General features: G+C 38.1%; 1 protein-coding gene across 4 annotated transcripts; it reads right to left on the reverse strand.

Annotated features, from left to right (window-relative positions):
* Positions 1 to 3,826: 3,826 nt before the first annotated feature.
* On the reverse strand, positions 3,827 to 17,865 carry LOC129353420 (holocytochrome c-type synthase). 4 transcript variants are annotated; one of them, XM_055022753.1, is made up of 8 exons: positions 17,785 to 17,865; positions 10,250 to 10,365; positions 10,104 to 10,151; positions 9,855 to 9,973; positions 6,971 to 7,119; positions 5,215 to 5,334; positions 4,788 to 4,874; positions 3,827 to 4,539 (listed from the first exon to the last, which is right to left on the reverse strand). In XM_055022753.1, exons 2-8 carry the CDS (start codon positions 10,353 to 10,355, stop codon positions 4,341 to 4,343), a joined length of 828 nt encoding a protein of 275 aa, XP_054878728.1. In that variant the 5' UTR covers positions 10,356 to 10,365; positions 17,785 to 17,865; the 3' UTR covers positions 3,827 to 4,340. The 4 variants fall into 4 exon arrangements, with proteins under 4 accessions (XP_054878728.1, XP_054878725.1, XP_054878727.1 ...); XM_055022750.1 differs by having other exon boundaries at positions 9,855 to 9,988; XM_055022752.1 differs by having other exon boundaries at positions 9,855 to 9,988; positions 10,250 to 10,355; positions 17,785 to 17,857.
* Positions 17,866 to 20,014: the final 2,149 nt, after the last annotated feature.

Raw genomic sequence — 20,014 nt, forward strand, 5'->3', positions numbered from 1 at the left:
GTTTTTCTCTTTTTCTAAAAACGCACCTCTTGTGATTTTGTTGGTGGTTGGTCTTGGCAGGCATGTAACTCCCCGTTGCCGCAATTCTTTAGCGTCCAGCCGGTCAAACCCAAAAAAACCCAAATCAAAACAAATCAAAAACAAACAAAAAAACAAACAGAAATCAAAACAAAAAAACACAAATCAAAACCAAAAAAAACCAAACAAATCAAAACCAAACAAACAAACAAACAAATCAAAACCAAAATCAACAAATCAAAACAAAAAAACAACAAATCAAAACAAAAAACAACAAATCAAAACAAAAAACAACAAATCAAAACCCAAAAAAAACAGATCAAAACAAAAAACCATAAAACAAATCAAAACAAACAAACAAAAAAACAAATCAAAACCAAAAAAAAACAACTCCTTCCCGGCCAAAACGTCCGACGCTCCCCTCTGGGTGGATCCGTCCTGAGGTGAATGTTCCCTTTTCCGTCCAGAGCCTTGCCGCACCGTACATTCAATATTTTCTTTTATCAGACGCGCCACCATCACTCAATCAGTCTCAGGTGCGTCACCAGCCCAGCTAAAGCACTTGTGCTGACGGTGCCCCGCCCCACCAGAGAACCCTGAAAGGTGCCAAAAAACACATAAACAATCTCACAAAAACGTGAGCATGTAACAATATCTATAATATTTTGTCCTGCTAACTTACTGGTTATTCCTTCAACCCTCACCCCCAAAAAGACATTGTAGAAATGGAACATGGACGTTTTGCTGCTTGTCAGCAACAAACCTTGACAGAAAAATTAATTAAATGAATAAAAAACACTTTTCAGAAGTAAGCTTTTTGTCCGAAATCAATCTTGAACATACACATACCACAACATTTTTTAATGAGCCACTTAACTCTGGTTTTCAGTAAATACTGACATAATCACAATGGAAGCATTTTGCAGGGTGACAGATGGGTTCCTGGCACGACCCACATGGTGCATGATGCTGAAGGTCTTACATCCAACACGCTGCTCTGCTTGGCCTGATCACAACTAACCTCCAGCTAAATTGTGTACATGTTGAGAGGTTGACTGCAGGTATACCCAACAGGAGTGTTCATCATCTGTCTGTTGTTGAAAAGGATTGTCATCTTTGATTTTGCTGAGCACCGGTGGGTATAGAGCATCATCTGAGACATTGTCAGATTCTGTCCCAGCAGGGGGCCAGCAGTGTGTTAACTAACAATTGAATTACTTGTACTAAATTAAATTATACATCATTATTGTTATGATCATTATTATTAGTTACTTATGTTTTAGATCAGGGGTGTCAAACTCCAGTCCTCGAGGGCCGCAGTCCTGCAGTTTTAACCCAGTTTTAACATGTGCCACAGGTACAAAACACAGGAATGAAATGCCTTCATTACCTCCTTCTTGTGTAGATCAGTTCTCCAGTCTTGCTAATGACCTATTATTGTATTCAGGTGGTGCAGCAGAGGCACATCTAAAAGTTGCAGGACACCGGCCCTCCAGGACTGGAGTTTGACACCCCTGTGTTAGATGGAGAGTGTGATGCTTTTTGACTTGAAAGAACTTCTTCCTTTTTTATCAACTTATTTACTCCTCCTCTTCTCTGTAGAACAAGTTTCTTTTGCTTCTTTTTGATGAATTATACTGTAATAATTTTAATAACATTAAACAATCATCGCATTTATATTCTGTTTATATTCTATTCTACAGAAATTGTACAACAATATAATCGATGTATTTCTCATTGTCCTATTTTTCTGGCCAACTCTGCCATAATTCTTAAATCTGCACTTTCTTACATAAAGACAGAAATCAATAAAAAAATTATAAAATTCTCTAGACTATAAATCGCTAACATAGCCTGCAGTTAAATAAATATGAGTAAAACACTTTACTTGAACTATATATTATCGTCATGCTGGATAAAATGTACCTAATATTAGACTGACTTGCTGTGCAGTTGCCGTATTGACACTATGCACCATCACTCAGCGGGTCGGTGATTCTCTGGCTTGGCTTTAATAGGGCAGGCAATATTCATATTCTGCTACAATAAACCTTTCATATGTCCACATGCAAAATAACAGAAAAATTGAATGGACTTGTAGGCGTCCAGTAACTCTTCATCGAAGCGGACAAGTGTTTCTGTATGTTTTGACAGCTGGTCAAAACATACTGAACCCCAAAATACATCACACTATATTCATCCAGTCACATTCACTCTGATGGTGGTGAGCTACTGTATAGTAGCCACAGCTGCCCCGGAGCAGTCTGACAGAAGGGAGGCTGCTACTCACCGGCGCCACCTGGTCCACAGTGTCAGACAAACACACAACAGCCTTCATAAAGACCTTTTAGAAGATGACCAGCAGGGTCTCTCTGCATTAGTGTTTTCCTTTAAAATCTCTGTATAATAATGAGACGGTATACTCAGCTAACAAGCAAATGTTTCAAGTTCAGGACTGAATGTTGAACCTGATCATTCACTGGCTTAAAAAGAAGTTTTTGCTGTGACTTTATCTGATCAGTTTTTATGTATGAATCACAAGCTTCACTTTTGGTTGCAACTTCATGTTGTCATATGTTTGCCTGGCCAGCATATGAGTTCTATTAATAGATTTTCAGAGTGATGTCACATTTCTCAACATTCTCACAACCTTTTCAACAGTTTTAATTTTGTGCTTATTTCTCTTCCAAGTATGGCTGGAGCATGCTCCCTTATTATTTCACTCAATCTTTTGTTTTTGATCCTTTTACTGGCACGTGAGTTATTTTTTGTCCACTGGCTCCATCCTGTGGCCTCAATAAGTCACTAACTTGAAGTGAAGCTTTAAGCTTTTTGTCAACTTCCAGTCTGCAATGTTTGGACAGAGTTACGTTACAGTTTGCACCTGTGACTATTGGAAATGAAGCTTTTTTTCTTATTCATTTGTTCTTCAGACCATCATTCATTGTTACTTCTTGCTGTTCAAGCTGCACCGACTTCCTTTACATTCATGGTTCCAATAATCATGAATTCATCACTTTTTACTTTGTTCAGCCACGTGCATTCTGTGCGGGTTTTTTTTGCTGCATGTCTGGCACATCTTTACAAAATGATTTTTCTTTTTTGCACTTGTTACATGACAGACCGTTGGTACTCAGTCAACGGTCTTATATCCACACCTATCACAGTCAATTTTTTACACACTGGACAATGTTGTTGATTTCTACAAAAGTTCCCTCTGACTATTTGAACAAATCAAGATTAAAATATTTAACATGTGAAAACATCGCATGTTAAGGCTCCTGAAAGTAGATAGTCCTTTCCTGTTGTTAAAAACATGGCGTCTACATCTTCATGTCTTCACCACATTTACGCAGAAGTTCTCACCTGAGGCAAACTGAAAGTCAAGACAGCAGACAAACAGCCTGACTAATAAACCAACAGGCTGGAGAGAGAACCATCAAGTTTGATTATCAGCTCCTGGTTTCTCCAGGAGCTGATCCCATTCAGCAGCTGATCCCATTCAGCAGCTGTCTGTGTGAGGATCCTGGCTATAGAACACTAAAGCTGATCAATATCCTGCAGAGGAGGCAAACAGCCCCTCTCAGAGCTTAACGGCAGAGAATGAAATCGACAGCAGAAAGGTGTTCTTGGTTTAAAGGGCCAGTATCGTGTATTTTCCAGGAACAGTGTTGTTTTATAAAACAAATCTTCAGTTATTAAAAAACTGAAGATTTTATATCAAATACAAATGAAAAGAAATTGAAATCTTGAAATTGGGCCCCTGTCTCTTTAAAATCTTTGTCCACAGATGTTGCAGTGAGACAGATGACGCAGGTCAGAACCAGCTTTATTGATTTGACTGAACCAGTACAACAAACAATCAGTACAGAAACAGAGCAGTGTCAACGAGTAAGAAAACTAAAAAGTTCCTCACATCTAAACCAATCAAAGAAGATAAATAAAAGTGAATGGTGAAGAACTACAGGGATTTGAAACTGTTCCAAATAATTTCACTTCATCACTCAGGATGTTGTGTAGGACATCAGGTTTTAGATATGATGATTTCCACTCAAAATGATTGCCCCAGTCCTGTGCTTTAATCCTGACCTGCGGGACAAACACTCAACTAAGATTGGATGAACTCACACACACACTGCGTTACTTACATCAATTCCAGAGGATGCTGTTGATGAGCAAAGTGTTGTACATTACATCTGAAAATACCAGGTAATCTTACTTTTTCTCACTACATCATGTTCTTTTCAGGGCTTACAATTCTCTACAAACATCCCTCAACAGTCTTGACATGTTTAGATGTGACTATGACTTTCACATGAATCTTAGGAGGTCCAACGCCACCAGGCCACCTTCATGCGATCCCACACAGCGTCTAGAGAGTCAAAGGCGGGACGCACATCTAGGATGGAGAACTGATAGTTTTCACGGTTCAGTTCTCCATCATAGTAGTCGATGACATAGCGCACCTCCTTCCCACAGCGGTCAATGATCCAGTCATGGCGGTCAAAAGGCAGTTCATAGCTATGAGAACACATTCAGTTAAAATCATGTAAATGCAGCAGACTGAAACACTTGGGGTCTGTAAAATGAATTAAGGTGGATTATTAGTCATTATGATGTCATTTATCATGATAAGAGGTTTTCATCAAACAGTCATAAATAAGTTATCCTAAAATAAGCTTCATACATCCACAGATAACGTACTGAATGTAGGCAAACCTACAAAAAACAAACAAAATGAAGTTGAATCAGAGCAACGTAGCGCTTACCCCATCCAGTGGCGGACGCGGGCTCTGGGAGAAAACTCTTTGGCCTTCCCACCAAACCTCTTCAGTGTGGGCCCACATGGACACTCACTGAGACAACCAGAAACAAATCGCTCATCGTTTGAATCTTAAGATACAATTCAAACTCAATAATACTTTGCTGATCCCAAAGGGAAAATAAATGAAACTCATTCATTCAATAGTCTTAGCGTTATTGTAGATGGTAATGGCTGTAGCAGTTTGTATTACAGCAAATTTGTGGAAGCCTCTGACTAAAGACACTGTTTTTCTAAGACGACCTCATGAAGAGGATGAGAAGGGTTGTCCATAATTTTCTTGATTTTATTTAAAATCCTCCCTTGCACCATTATCTTCAGATAAAAACAGAACCAGCTTCAGAACTCTTCGGTACCGAATGACTGTCACTTACCGTGCATGCAGGGCTTCCCACTTGAGGATCTCCTGCCAGGCCTGTTCATTGTTCTGATTATGGATTTTAATAATGTTGGTCATGTCCTGGGGAGCGAGGTCATCATCCCGCCAGCGCCATCTACAAGGTAATATCAAATCAAAAGTCCCAAGTCATTAGGTGAAGAAATAGCATGAGTCATTGTTTTATTCACAACAAACTCTGTTGTGTTAAATATGAGAAGTCATACACATGTGTTAATCATTAAATGAGATCATCTCTAAGCTGATGCATATCACAGGACCCACCATGTGGGATGTCCTCAAAACAGTTTGAAGACAGCTTTCCATTCTTGCTTTAAGCAGGCATCCGCAACTTCATTTATGGAACATTACATTTCACTTTTATTGATGTTCTTCTTCGGCAGACATTCAAAGTAAAAGGAAATGAATGGACAAACGTGGACAAAACAGCAGCAACAAAAAAGTAGAGACTTGTGTTATCAAGGGAACTCTAAATTCTGGTTAAGAGAGAAGCAAAAAAGAAACTAACATCACAAATTTTGAAATCTCCATGTTTCACACTGAAGGTTTTTTGAACCAAGACTCTGATCTACAAAGACTCCAAAATAAGGACAGGTAAATTGTGCAAAGAAAAAAAGTGCACAAAAATATGCACACGACTACAAAGAATGACTGTGCAATTGATTAGAGGAGCAGCAGTGGTACAGACTGCCCTATTTAAAGGGCTAGTTAGCGTACGCCACTGGGTCTCTACATGGAGGAGAGTGGCCAGAAAAATGAACAGAAAGATATGCTGATTTCATTAAAAACAGACGCTCGTCAAACAATATACAGAGATTGTTAAACTTGATGTATTTAAAACATAAACAAGATTCAGCCATTGTAACTTTAGATGCAAAAAAAGCATTCAATAAAGTGAATTAGTAATTTTTCTGTTCAATATTAAAAGCTTTTCTTCGCTTAATTTCGTTTCTGTGGCTGGCTCCATCTAGTGTTGAAACTGAGAAGTGCAACAGAGTTGAGCTCAAGCTTTTTGTGCGCGCCATATTCAGTTATATTTTCAGAGTTTGCTACGGGCCAATAAAAACTGGTCCGCGGGCCACGTAGTTTAGACACCCCTGTGCTATGCAATCCTTTTTGTATATTGTTTTAGATCAGGTTTGCACATGAAATCCAAGTTTTTTGTTGTTTTTATACAGAAACCTTTAATGGATCAAGTCTGTAGTGTTTTTCAGAAAATCATCTGACCAGAGCACCATCTTCAACATTTACTGTGTCTCCCATAAGTTTTTGATACCTTTACTTGAGCAATAGTTTATTTTCAGCAATATTTTCTGCTTAGCACACTTCTATTGAGGCCAGATTTGTGTAGTCATAACTAAAAGGTGTCCTCAATGAAAAGAAACCGATGATGTCTATGAACAAATAATGTCTTTGTATGCTTCCTGCAGTATATGAAATCAATGTTTGATCTTGAGAGAACATGTCACTACATGACTGCTCCCTGGGTCACATTTACTTCTGGCTCTGCAGGTACATACACAAAATCACGCCTGGTTCAACAAAACCACTCTGTAAGAAAGCTGAGTAAAATCCTAGTACAAATAATATGCTCATATTATTGATCATAGCCAGCTAATTAACTCCATTCATAGATAAATCTCTGGGAAAAAACTACTTTTTCCCAAAGCCTACCTAGAGGACCTGTAGAATTAAAACAATCTAGAAAAGCGGCAGGTACAGCTGGGACTAACCCCTTCCGCAGCATGGCGTTCCAGAACATCTGCTCTGATGGGTAGACCCAGTTCTTTTCTGCACCGGGACGTGGAATGTTTGACTCCTCTCTGGAGATGGACAGTTTAAAGGGCTGATCTGGAGCTGGCGTTTGATTTGGAGGAGGCATCTGTACAGAGATGAAAAAGTTAAACCACTTCATCATAACTTCTGTACAATTAAAACTCAGTGGCCAACTGAAACACATTAAAAAAGAATACTTGGAGAATAACCAACCAATGGAAGGTAAAAAACAAAACAAACAAAAAAAGTGGCAGTAACATTTTTTGTTGACAGAGTATCTCTGATGTTATGTTGAATGACAAACATAATCTGGATCTGAATAGTAACTTAATCAGAGACAGTTTAGAAGTTTACAATAATCAAAGCTGCAAGCAGCATCAAGCACCCTGCTGGAGATCAGGTCTGCTCTGTGTTGTGACCGCAGACACACATTTCCCACATGTATGCATTGACGGAAAGTCCTGAAAATTAAGCTTAGTCATGTTAAATTCAGCTCTGATGTGAAGTCGCAACAATTTGGCTGAAATGATTTTAATAATGGAAATTAGTTACAGTTTGATGGTTGACAAATATATTTAATTTTAGTGCAATATTGAAATCACTCATGTTCAAAAAGGATTTAGAGGGACTATTTGCAAATGGTGAGATTCTGAAACTCACCACACATGTAGGGTTGAACAAAAATTGGACAGTTCACGGTGGGATTCAACATAATCATGTTCATATACAGCTTCAAATTTATGAATGAGCGAATAGACGACCACAGTCAACTGTTGACCACAGTCAACAAACACTTTTTAAAAAAGTGTTTGTTTCAAAATGGCCAGCGTTCCTTGGGGTCTGGACTTTGGGTCCTACAGACTTCATTGAAGGTCTTAAGTTACATTTATTATCATAGTCAACAAAATTAAAATAGGCTGGTCAGGCTTCTTTGTCAAATAAAAATGATCTTTTAAAAATAATCTTTAAGTTTTTCTTATGTTTCTGTATTAAAAAAATGTATTGGGCTGATGTAATATGCTAATCTCAGCTGTCACTTTTTAGTTGCTGCAAACGGAAAAGCAAACAGAAATAAATGTTTGAAAACATCAGTAATGTTATTAATCTATATAAATTGTGTTTGACTTAACGAGTTGGTTTGCTAAAATAAGGAGGTGCTGGTGCCTCTATAGCGAACATTTTGGGCGAGAGGTGGGGTCACCCTGGACAGGTGACATGGTTACATGGTCAGACCATCTGACCATGCACACACACTCACGCCTAAGGACAATTTAGAGAAACCAGTTTACCTCACAGTCATCTTTTTGGGCTGTGGAGGAAGCTGGAGAACCCAGAGAGAACCTACGCATGCACAGGGAGAACGTGCAAACTTCATGCAGAAAGAGCCCGGGTCAGGAATTGAACCCAGGACCTTCTTGCTGCAAGGCAACAGTGCTACAATATATCAAAATACTGAATATCACTATATTGTATGCTTCTAAAAGTGCTGCAATGTAATTGGTCAGTCCCTTCAAGTTTTGCTTGAGTAGCTGTTAATGATTATGTTCATTTTAGTGCAGATCATGTGATAGACAGGGTGTCCCCACACCATAGTCCCACTTGCAGTCAGAGAAGTACTGTTCTCCTGGTAACCGCCAAACCCAGACTTGTACATCAGATTGCCAGATGGAGAAGCGTAAATTTCACTCCAGAGAATGCACCTCCACTGCTCTACAGTAGAGTCCAGTGGTGGTGGCTTTACACCTGTTGCATCTGACGCTTTGCATTGCACTTGGTGATGTATGGTTTGGATGAAGCTGCTTCACCGTGGAAACCCATTCCATGAAGCTCTCTGTGCAATGAGCTCATCTGAAGGCCACATGATGTTTAAAGGTCTGTAGTGATTGACTGCAGAAAGTTGGTGACCTCTTTGCTCTCTGCACTTCAGCATCGGCTGACTGTCAGTTTACCTGGCCTACCACTTTGTGGCTGAGTCGCTGTCATTCCTAAACACTTCCATGTTCTTATAATACAGTTGACAGTTGACTGTGGAATATTTAGGAGGGAGGAAATTTCACAACTGGATTTGTTCTACAGGTCGCATCCTACCACAGTTCCATGGTGGAATTCACTGAGCTCCTGAGAGCGACCCATTCTTTTGGCAATACAGCGTAGGTACCGTCATTGACGAAGATGATTTTTATAACTTCATTTTCATACAATTTCTATTTATCATAGCTTTTGTCTGTTTCAAATTACATTAGTAGTCATGATGAACTTTTGGTCATTGATATGAACAACAACTTTGTTCACGTATGTACACTGCTGAAAAAAATAAAGGGAACACTCAAATAACATCCTAGATCTGAATGAATGAAATCAATATGAAAATAATTTCCACCTGTTGTCTATTCCATTTGTACAACAGCAGGTGATATTGATTGTCAGTCAGTGTTGCTTTCTAAGTGGACAGTTTGATTTCACACAAGTTTGATTTACTTGGACTTATATTGTGTTGTTTGAGTGTTCCCTTTATTTTTTTCAGCAGTATATATATGTGGACATGTGAGATTAAGAGGAACTCATTCATTATAAATATAAACTATTGTGCTTTGCTCAATTGAAGAACATGTTCATCACAGTAGTCAAGTCAGAGTGGGCTTATCACTTAGTGAAATGTGTCAACAGGAATTCCAGTTTGAATCTTAAAACTGATTTTTGTTCACTTATGAAAACATTCCCCTGTTTCCCAGTTTAGCAAAGGAGCCAAATTAAATCAAAAGGCCAAAACTTTCATTTAGATTTTTTCACAAAATACTTTTCAAACACATCCTGCTGGCTGTACACTGATCATGTAGGTACCATATTTGCTGGGTCAATGTCACTGTTCTTGGGTTCTGCAGCTCTCATGGGACACTCCACAAACTCATAGGCTCTGTCCTGATGGGCTGGACCTTCCTCTGCACCTTTTATCGGGACCTCTGAAAGAGAAGATGCTGCCAAAGATGAGAAAAGTTTGAAAGATAAGGACCATTGTAAACACACTTCAGCTAAATGTAGTTACCAAAAAAATAAAGCAATGTGTTCTGACTTTACAATTAAACTAGTTACCTTTGATAGGCTGAGCTTGATGCATGGGACATCCTGAAGGTGGTGATGCTAAGAAAATAAAATTCAATTAACATTATAAACTAAATGTCATTGATTAGATGTGGCAAGCTATATTAAAATATGTGGAAGGTCATGACAATATCAACCTTTGGTAGACTGGACTTGGTGCATAGGACAGCCTTGAGGAGGAACTGCTTCTATGGCCTCTGCTCGGACAGTCAGCGCACCATCAGAGGACACACCCGATCCCATCTTGACTTGTCTCATGAAAAAAAAACAAACAAAAAAACACAAAGCTTCCATTGAAAACCACCATAAAGCAAGGTTCTCCAATCTTATCTTATCTGAGCTACTTTCTCATGTAAAGGTATTTACTCATAAATAACCAATTTCTAAAACCAAAAGTGAATATTTATTTTAATACATAGAAACAAACAAAGCAAACAAATATCTGAGCTCCTGAATCTACCATCTTTGTATCATTTTCCTGAGTTGCACAGTTTCTGGCAGTATGGCAGAAACTAACTGCAGAATATTAATGAGAAGACAGGTACGGCATTCATTATCAGTACCAGTAATGTATGCTGACTGGCACTGCATACATTCAACAAGCGACATCATGGTTCAGCCTATTCTTGTTCCCACAAGTCTCAGCAGGTGTCACATGTTTCCACAGAGAGAAAAAAGGTTCTGCAGTGGGAATTGTGGATACATGTAATGTTACTTTACATTTTGGCTAAAATGTTATATTTGGGTCTGGTCTGACATGACTAAAATTGACCCGACTATTCACGTTTGCTGTGTCCAATGTGACTTCTGGTAAACTGCAAACAGGACTTCTTATAGTTTTCTTTAACAACGGCTTTCTTCTTCCCACTCTTCCCTTTGTGTAGTGATGACTAATATTTGTTCTGTGGACAAATAATTCCACCTGAGCTGTGGATCTCTGCATCTGGTCCAGTGTCGCCATGGCTGCATCTCTGATCTATCATTATTATTAATGTTTGTGGTTGTAATGTCACAAAATAAAAAGGTTCAAGGGGTATTAAAACTTTTGCAATGTAGGTTGCAAGTTATACTAGTATAAGAAAATGTGACTTCACATTTTTGCTTGGTGGTTTTGTAAAACTCCTTCAAATACAAACCAAATGGACCTGCCACTGTACATCCCTTTAGATTATGTCAGAGTTCAGTAGAACTGTCCAATTTCTGTTATTCTCTTCACAAGATAAACAGCATACATTCTCCATTAATATCAACTCAAACACATTTTAATACTTTAATAACTTGTGAAATGTGATGTAATTAGTAATTTGCAAAATTTCCACTTTTCAAAACCATTAATCTGGACAGTGTCGTGGAGCTTGAAATGACAGCATTCAAGTCTGCCAAACAGTGTTCTGTGTCAAATACAAAACAATATGCACTATACTTCTGAGAATCGCACTAGGGGTTATAATAATAACAACTTTAAGACTAACAAAATAAGTACATTTCAAAGTTTTAAGGCCTAAAATTGTGATTTTCACATGTTACTTTTTAGACCCGGTAGAAACACTGAAAACAGTTTTTATACACATTTATCCCATGAACACAACCTATGTCACAAGTGACTGTTACAAAAGGCTCTCAAAGCATCTTCTGATTTCAGGGTTAGGTTTTACTCACCAAGTTAATTGGTTTGTGTCAGACTGCTTAAAAACTATTTTAATTGGGTACTTTACAACTTTACTAAACTTAGGCTTACGACTGATGAGGAGCCAGTCAACTGTAATTCATCATCCTTACTGTAGCCCTACAGACCAGCGTGCGGCATAAGCTTAGTTGCAATTACAGATTAGGATTGCTGTGTGTTTGTGTAGACTAAAGATAGATTTGGAGCTCAGCCTTCACAAACTGTAGACAAAAAGGATTAAAGACTTCACATCTAAAACATTTAATGTCTGTACATAAGAGGAATTAAAGCCAATTAGAGGATACTAGCCTAAATTTAACACAGGCAGTCAGTCACACTTCTTCCCACCCATTACCTCTGATAGTTCAAGCCAAGGTGGCTTTAGTGACCAATAGTAAGCTTGTAAACTGTGTGAGGTGCAAATTATCAAGGTACTAAAGCTTTAAAGCTGGTTTAAAGACCAGAATGAGCAAGTATTAAGTAATTATCGGCCAATAATTAATGGCCCAATATCAAGGCATCATGTCTTTCTGTCCAATATCTCAAATAGCATATTAATAACAATAACATATTCAGTGGTGAGGGTATTAAGTTATGGGTATTAATTATTCTGATCAATTGGCATCAGAATAATTGTAGAAAACAACTGTGGGACTGGAAATAACTCATTTTAACATTTCCTCAAGTCAGAAAACAACTTTCATAATTTCAATAGCACTACAAGAAAAAAAATAAAAATCAAGTAATTCAGGGTATTATGCAAACAATGGAAATATAAACATAAAAAGGTTTGAATGACCCCAACTGGGAACATCCAAAACTATATGAAAGCAGTTCAGCTTGTCAGTCACCAGAGAACATAGCAGCTATAGGTTGGAACTTCTTTAAGGTGTCAGAGAAAGACAATTCTCTTGTTTAAAAACTGTTCAAAGTTCTCCTAGTTGAAAAACAGCATGTCATCTAAAATGCAACCATTGCTTTGGCAGAGTATTCAAACGCGGGCATTTGAGAATGCCCACGATGGTAAAGATGAACAAGCCAGCTTTCAAGAAACCATCAGGACTCAAATCCATTGCAACGCTTCTGATGAAACGGAAAAATTTGCTCATGAAACAAAAGGGCTGAAAGAATCAAATGACAGCATTGGAAGACCAACACTCCATCCTAGTTGAAGACGGGCTGTTATCGGCTCATTTGCCCCTTGGGGCTGCAGTTTACCATGATGAGCTGCAGCTACTTTTCTGACATGTGTCTTCCAGATAAATATGATGCAATCACCAAATGCATTCACATGTTGATTGCATAGAAATATTACCTCTATGTTTGACAGACGTGTTAATGAAATAAGCCTCTTCTAATAGTAATTTCTGCCAAGTTGTAGGCTGGCTTAGAGTAATGCTGCCCCCTAACTGGTCTTATTCTCATAAGCCTTACCATGAATATAACAATTAATATACATAATTGTACATTGGCAGTATAAATTAATGTGCTTTTAATCTAACTTGTGTAAGACTTTTTTTTTATTTTGAACTTGTGAAATCATCTTTTTTACTTTGTATTTATTTAAACTTCCTGATCAATTTTCAAGGCATTGATTTTTTTAGTAATGCACTTAAAAAAAAGAAATGTTTATTTGAGATATAGATTTTTTTAGGGATTTTTTGTTCGGGTTTTTTGCTGCAGTTACTGATCACCTGGATTGGCTGCAAATTTTTCACACAGGTATAAACGTCACTATGTGATCTGGCAAAATGGAGAAATAATCTGGTAACAAAATCACCAAGTGTAGACAAAAAACTTGGAGGCACAATGCGGCAAGTATCCAGTCAAAAACAGCACAAAACCTGCTATCACAAACAGTAAGACTCTCACAGCCAAACAAAGTCAAATAAATCTCACAACACTGACTCAATAATGTCAAGTAAAAAGTGAAACATTCATTCAAAGTCAAATGCAGGTTAAAGTTACAAAATCAAAACTGCCTGATTGGTTTGTGTTGGTTCTGATGGGTTGGTTTTGACCGACCTGAGTAATTCTGCAGAACACAGGAGGCAGAAGAGGTCAATTTTTTCCCCCAACAATTATGTCTCATCGTAGGACAGCTTAAGTTTTAAAACATATGTAAAACCCTTTTTTTTAAGTTACACGCTGCAGCCTTAAGGAGTCGTTCCATTGGGTGGAGCTCAAACGGTGCTGCAAAACATTACAAAATAAAACAGAGTTCAGCCAGAGCAGAGCACAGCGTATTACACCACTAGCTTGATGACTAATTATTTTCTGGGTTATTTGCCTAGCTTTCTGACAATCATGCTCATTTGGATGGATGTTGAAAATTATGCTCTGCTTTACTTGTTGTCTGACCGCTGTGGATTTCTTTTTTCTGCAGTGAGCCTTGATAAAGACATTTATTGTTTTTTAAATATCATATTAGATGCATTGTGTTGTGTTGATGCATTTTGACGTGCTTCACCCCTGAGGTAATTTTGTCTTAAAATTGAGGATTTACTGCCTGGTGCTTGTGCAGTGTGGAGGAAACAGTTAGATATGCTGTATGCGGGGCCTCTGTAGATTGTGAAGCAAAAGATACTGGTGATTGGATTTTGTTATTGGCAACACCAGTCATAGACTTTTCACTGAGATCAACCCATTATGATGGGTGGCTGATCGATTGCCACACCACTAATTTGCATGTCACTTTAAAGTTTTATACCTTTTAAAAAGTCAACTGCTTTGGTTTAGAGTATTTATTATGTCAAAGTCTTACCTTTTCATTCACCAGTCTTATTTCCAGGTATGTTATCTCATAACATACCACATAATTCTTTGTTCACAAAGATATATCATCCTCAATTAATGTTCAACGTGCACTTCTAAATGCCAGACAACAGGTTATAATTGCCATTCTCGTTGATCTTGGCAAGCAAAGAAGCACTGTGTCTTTTAAACTTGACTCCAGTTCTTATTTTGAAGCTTTTCTGCTATAACACCTCCAAAATTGTCCAGTTTGAGGGAGAGCTGTGGCGAGATCTGCACCAAGGTAAATTTCAGAGAAATGCAGTAGCGCGTGAGAAGAACCAACAATGTGATTGGTGTGATGCCAGTTTCATGCCCTGTTCAATGCATCAACTATAAAAACATCTTTCAGGAAAGATTCTGCTCTGCTGGTGAAATGCTGAGCAAAGCAAGGATGCCAGCAGTCCTAGGATTTCTGGTTTACTGAAAAAAAAAAAAAAAGATAATTAGACTTTACTCAGGGGGTCAAGTACAGCCTGGTGATCTTCCAGGCTTATAATACACTATTCTGCTGTATGAATGTGTCTTTTGGGATCATTCTGCTCCACTGGTAAAGTTTTCATTTGTTTTATCACTAATATCCCTTTGGCACCGTAACGTTTTTCTTTGGTCTCTGATGGCTGTTAATGTTTTCTTCTTTTTAAAATATGTTTGTAACAATTCCTCGAGTGATCCGAATACCTTGACTTCTAAACTACCTCAGAGCAAATTACCTGCCTGAAAGGTTTGTTAAATTAAGTTTCATTATATAGGGTTAGGGAATCGGAATAATTATATCGATTCCCTATCGATTCAACCTATGTAGGGTGGAGGTTGAATGTCTGTTTCTACCAGTAGAGCGTAGCAGTGGTCCAACAGTGAGAGCAGAACCCAGGATTTTCCACCACTAGCTCGATGACTTGAATTATTTTGCAGGTTATTTGTTTAGCTTTCTGACCATGATGCTCTTCCAGGAGAGTGTTAGTAGTTGTATGCTGCTTTACCTGCCATCTGGCTGCTCTGAATGTCTTTTTTTCTGCAGTGTGGCTTAATATAGCCAAGCTCCATCAAGTGTTTGTTTTTTAAATGTCATATTAAATTCATAGTGTTGATGCATTTTGATGTCCTTCACCCCTGAGGTAATTATCCATCGCAACACAAAAACTTCCCCATTCACTGTGAGCGTTGAAGATCCTTGTCACATTGCTTAGCTTTTACTGGCGCGCAAGCTGCAAAGTGAGATACAGGTGATCGGTTTTGATGATTGGCAACACAAGAGTGATCAGCGGTCAATGATCAAAAACATTTTTGTGGAATTTGGCCTATCATGATCAGCGGCCAGTCAATCGGCACACCTCTAGTAAGAATAATCTTTAACAGGATTTGCCCCAGAAAACTTGCTAAGCCCAGTGGTTGGGGCGCTGAGGCAGTCCACTGGTGGTCCACCATGTTTTTGTATTACAAAATGATACGTTGACAGAAAATTTAAAAATATTACTGGGTAATTACAGGTTACGGGAAAACATCACCGGTGAAAAGCTATTTAAACTCACAAATCAAAAAATACGATTACATTTAATATTAATTTTCACTTTGTTTAATCCAAATTAAGTCAGTCTTTTTGGTTTAATTGTGTAAATATTGCTGATAGTCCAGTGGCATTCATCTGTTCGAAGCAGGCATCTTTTCCTGCACAATTTGTGGGAAATGCAGCTAATATAATCTGCATCAAAATTTCTGGGCAAAATAGTCATTTTGGCAGAGCAGGAAGACAGTGTGGTACCATGAACTGGAATTATTTGTATCCTGCAGTTCAAAATCAGCATTTGAAGAAGAGACTTGTAATCCAGTTTTTACTATTTTATTTTGTATTCTTTCAATGTTTCAAATATTTGACAAGCAATGACTTTTGTTATTGTACCTACGCCTCCTGCTTGCCACAGTGACTTCACATCTTTTTGTGCCATCTTACACATACGTTTAAAAGTGTGAAATATAAACACAAAAACAGGCTCCACCAATCTGGTTCAAATTTAGTAAATTGCATTGTGGTCAATACATTTGAATATTTCTCTTCAAGTACTTCCACTTGTCTTGCTCTATAAAGTGAATTCTGAAGATTTAGAGTACAGCAGCCTTTGAAGATTTGGGTCCCTTCAAAGTCATAAATCCCTTCATTCCTCTTCTTCTTGTTTATTGGACAATGGCAAGCAAATGATGATGCATTGCCACCACCCAGTGGTAAGGAAGGTGGACCAAATATTGCCCAGAAAAAAATAAATAAAATACAACGACCTTTCAAACAAATAACTGCTAAAAAAAATAGAAGATTATCAAGTATAATAGTGTTTGCTTCCTTGCAGTCTCTTCCAAATCTCTTCCAAATCTTCCAAATCCACATAACGACAACTACAATTGTAATGTTCTGGAATCTGCATTCTGGCTGTGCTCAATCCATCTGTATTTGATTTGTCATGACTTGCTGTGTGGAGCAGCCACATGCAAGTCCCACTGACTGACAGTTTAAATCAAACTATTTCATGACACCTGTGAGCGTTGTCATAATATTTTAGCTGTCACAAATACACAGTAGAGTTAAGTGTATTACTTAATAGTATACAAATAATTTCAGAATTATAGCCCACCATCTATATGCACAAGTCTTAAACGTCACTACGCACTGTAGAATCTTTTAGACGCAGAACATTTTTGTAGGTTGTTGCACATTGTGGACGGAAACTAGGACTGGTCTGCACATGGAGACCATTCTTATTTGAAGGAGGACAATTATTAAAGTGATCATGCGGTCTACTGTTCAACTTGCCGCGGTTCATTCTGTTTAAACGCCGCTTCGTTTGAGACACAGAGAGGAAGGGCGAACTGACAGACTTCACCACATCCAACTGGTTAAATAGCATAGCAATACTTCCGAGCTCTAAATCTCTGTGGTTATTCATTTTTTAAAAGCCTTTAATCAGAACGAGTAGCAAGAACGACATGACCTGACACTCTTGTTTTCGCCGTCTAACGAGTTACAAAAGCATGACAACAAGCACGTCCATTTAACGCTAGCTAAGCTACTAGCAGCTATGTAAACGTTAGGTTGAGTGAAAATAAACATACAAAATAATACGCGCAGTGGGAAAGTTTTCAGTAAAATCCTTTCCTGTGGTTTGTCTCTGATCAGATAATGTTGAGAGAGATTAATAACAAACAGTTAAAGCAAAGACTAACCTGTGCAAATGATTACTCCTTCCCTCCAATGTCACCGTGGGACAGTGGTCGACTTGTGCAACTACGAACGTAAGTTCTTTGCGTCATCACGCCAAAGCTGACGAAGTGTTTCAGGGTATGGCAAACCATTTTAATATATATTCGGTTTTGTCTAACAGAACTACATTCTAGAGATATTTAAAATTTATTTTGACTTGGCAAAATTACATTACGAGTATCCGCAATGGCAATTTAAGATATCGGCCTTTACATTCTGACTAGTAAGAATAATAATTCAAAATATATTCAATTGCATTTACACAAGCCAAGATTCCTTTGTATCTCTAATTACATCACCTGGTCTGTGATACATGACTGCAATTACGATTTAAAATCATCATCATAACCCTAACCTTCTCGAACGTAATTATGACTAGTCAAAATTAAAGTTTCAGATATCTGAATTAATTACAAATTACATCAAACAAAAATATAAACATTGCTTATACACTCATTTTTTATGAGCTCTAGATCTAAAACATTTCAAAAATAATTCCTCTCAAATATCTGCGATAGTTAGCACTTTTCATCCTTTCCATAAATAATTAAACCAAGATGCTGATTAGACAGCATGTTTATTGCACAGACGAGCTGCAGGCTGGATGGTCACATTAAGTCACTGAAATGTGCTGTTTGCATTTATACATTTGTATAAATGCAAACAGCACATTTCAAAACACTTTTGTTTTTGCTTCCATTTTTATTAGCTGAACTCTACAATCTAAAACATTTTTCTACATAAATAATTTCTCTCAAATATTGTTTACAAATCTGTCTAAATCTGATAGTGAGCACTTCTCCTTTAGATAATCCATCCCACCTCACAGGTCTGGCACATAGAAATACTAATTAGATAGCGTAATTATCGCACAGGTAGGCTGCCACTCCGAAATGTGCTTTCAGAGTGGCCAGTATGATGACAACTTGCCTCATACAGTGCAACGTTCGTCACATAGAGTTGATCAGGTTGTTGATTGTGGAATGTAGATTCACTCCTCTCACATGGCTCACATGTCCTGTGAGAAAGCTTGAAAGATTCCAGGAATTTTGTGCAGATTCTTATAAGGTGGGGCAACATGAAAAGATAATCATGGATGAATGGCACAACAATGGGCCTCAGGATCTCTTCATGTCTGTGCCTTCAAATGCCATCAATAAAGGTACTTGTGTTTCATGTCCATGACATACAGCAGCCCCTACCATAACACTGCCACCACCATGAGCCACTTCATCCAGGGGCCACTCAATCCACAATGTTGACATCAGCAAACGCTTGATCCACACCAACCACACACACTGTCTGCTGTCTTTCCTGGTCTGGGGTGGTTACACATGGTCTGCAATTGTGAGGCTGGGTGGATGTACTGTCAAAATCTTTGAAACACTTTAGGAGAAGGCTTATGGTAATGATGTGTCTTCTCTGTCCAGGCTTCGGAGAACATGTCTAATACTCCTGGAGGATTTTTATGAAGCTGATGTTGATGGAACAAGTTGTGAAGCCTCACAAGAGGGCCATACCACATAACTGATTTAGGAACTGGCTCTCAGTTTACCTGCAGATCAAAATAAATGTTTCACCTGCCACATTTTCTTGTTTTAGGATTTTATTGCATGTGCGTGTGCAAGTCATTTCATGAACCCAATTTTGTCTTGTCTGGCAACATTTTGATTTATCCAAATAATTTCACACAGTAATAATAAACCATTGCCTTGCAACATAAAAAAATGACAAAAAGCAATGCAAATTCTGTGTTCTAATTTCAAATGTTTTGAAAGCACACTTGTGTGCTTTTTGACTTTATGCAGAGCTTGTTGAGTTTTGCAGAAAGCCTCCAGAGCTCAACCAAATCATTTTAGGATACAAAGATCAGACAGCATACATCCATTGCAATATTGGGAACATTTTGGGATAAAACATCCCAAAATGTGAAAAAGCATCAGAACCTGCGAATGCTTTTCTTGCTTCAAGTAATAAACAATGTAATTTTGTCAACAATGACATGGAGTAAAAAGCCAATCACAACTCTCTCCCCTAGCTCTGATCAACATCCCTGCAGTCAATACACGTTCCCTCAAAACTTGTGACTGAGATAAAATGGCACATTTCAGAGTGGTGCAATAGTCATGATGAAAAATCAGCATCAGGACATGCCACACTTGTGAGGTGGGATGGATTATGTATGCAAAGGAG

Source organism: Poeciliopsis prolifica, unplaced genomic scaffold (genome assembly GCF_027474105.1).
Source record: "Poeciliopsis prolifica strain line A6 unplaced genomic scaffold, Auburn_PproV2 SCAFFOLD090, whole genome shotgun sequence".
NCBI classification, from domain to species: Eukaryota; Metazoa; Chordata; class Actinopteri; order Cyprinodontiformes; family Poeciliidae; genus Poeciliopsis; species Poeciliopsis prolifica.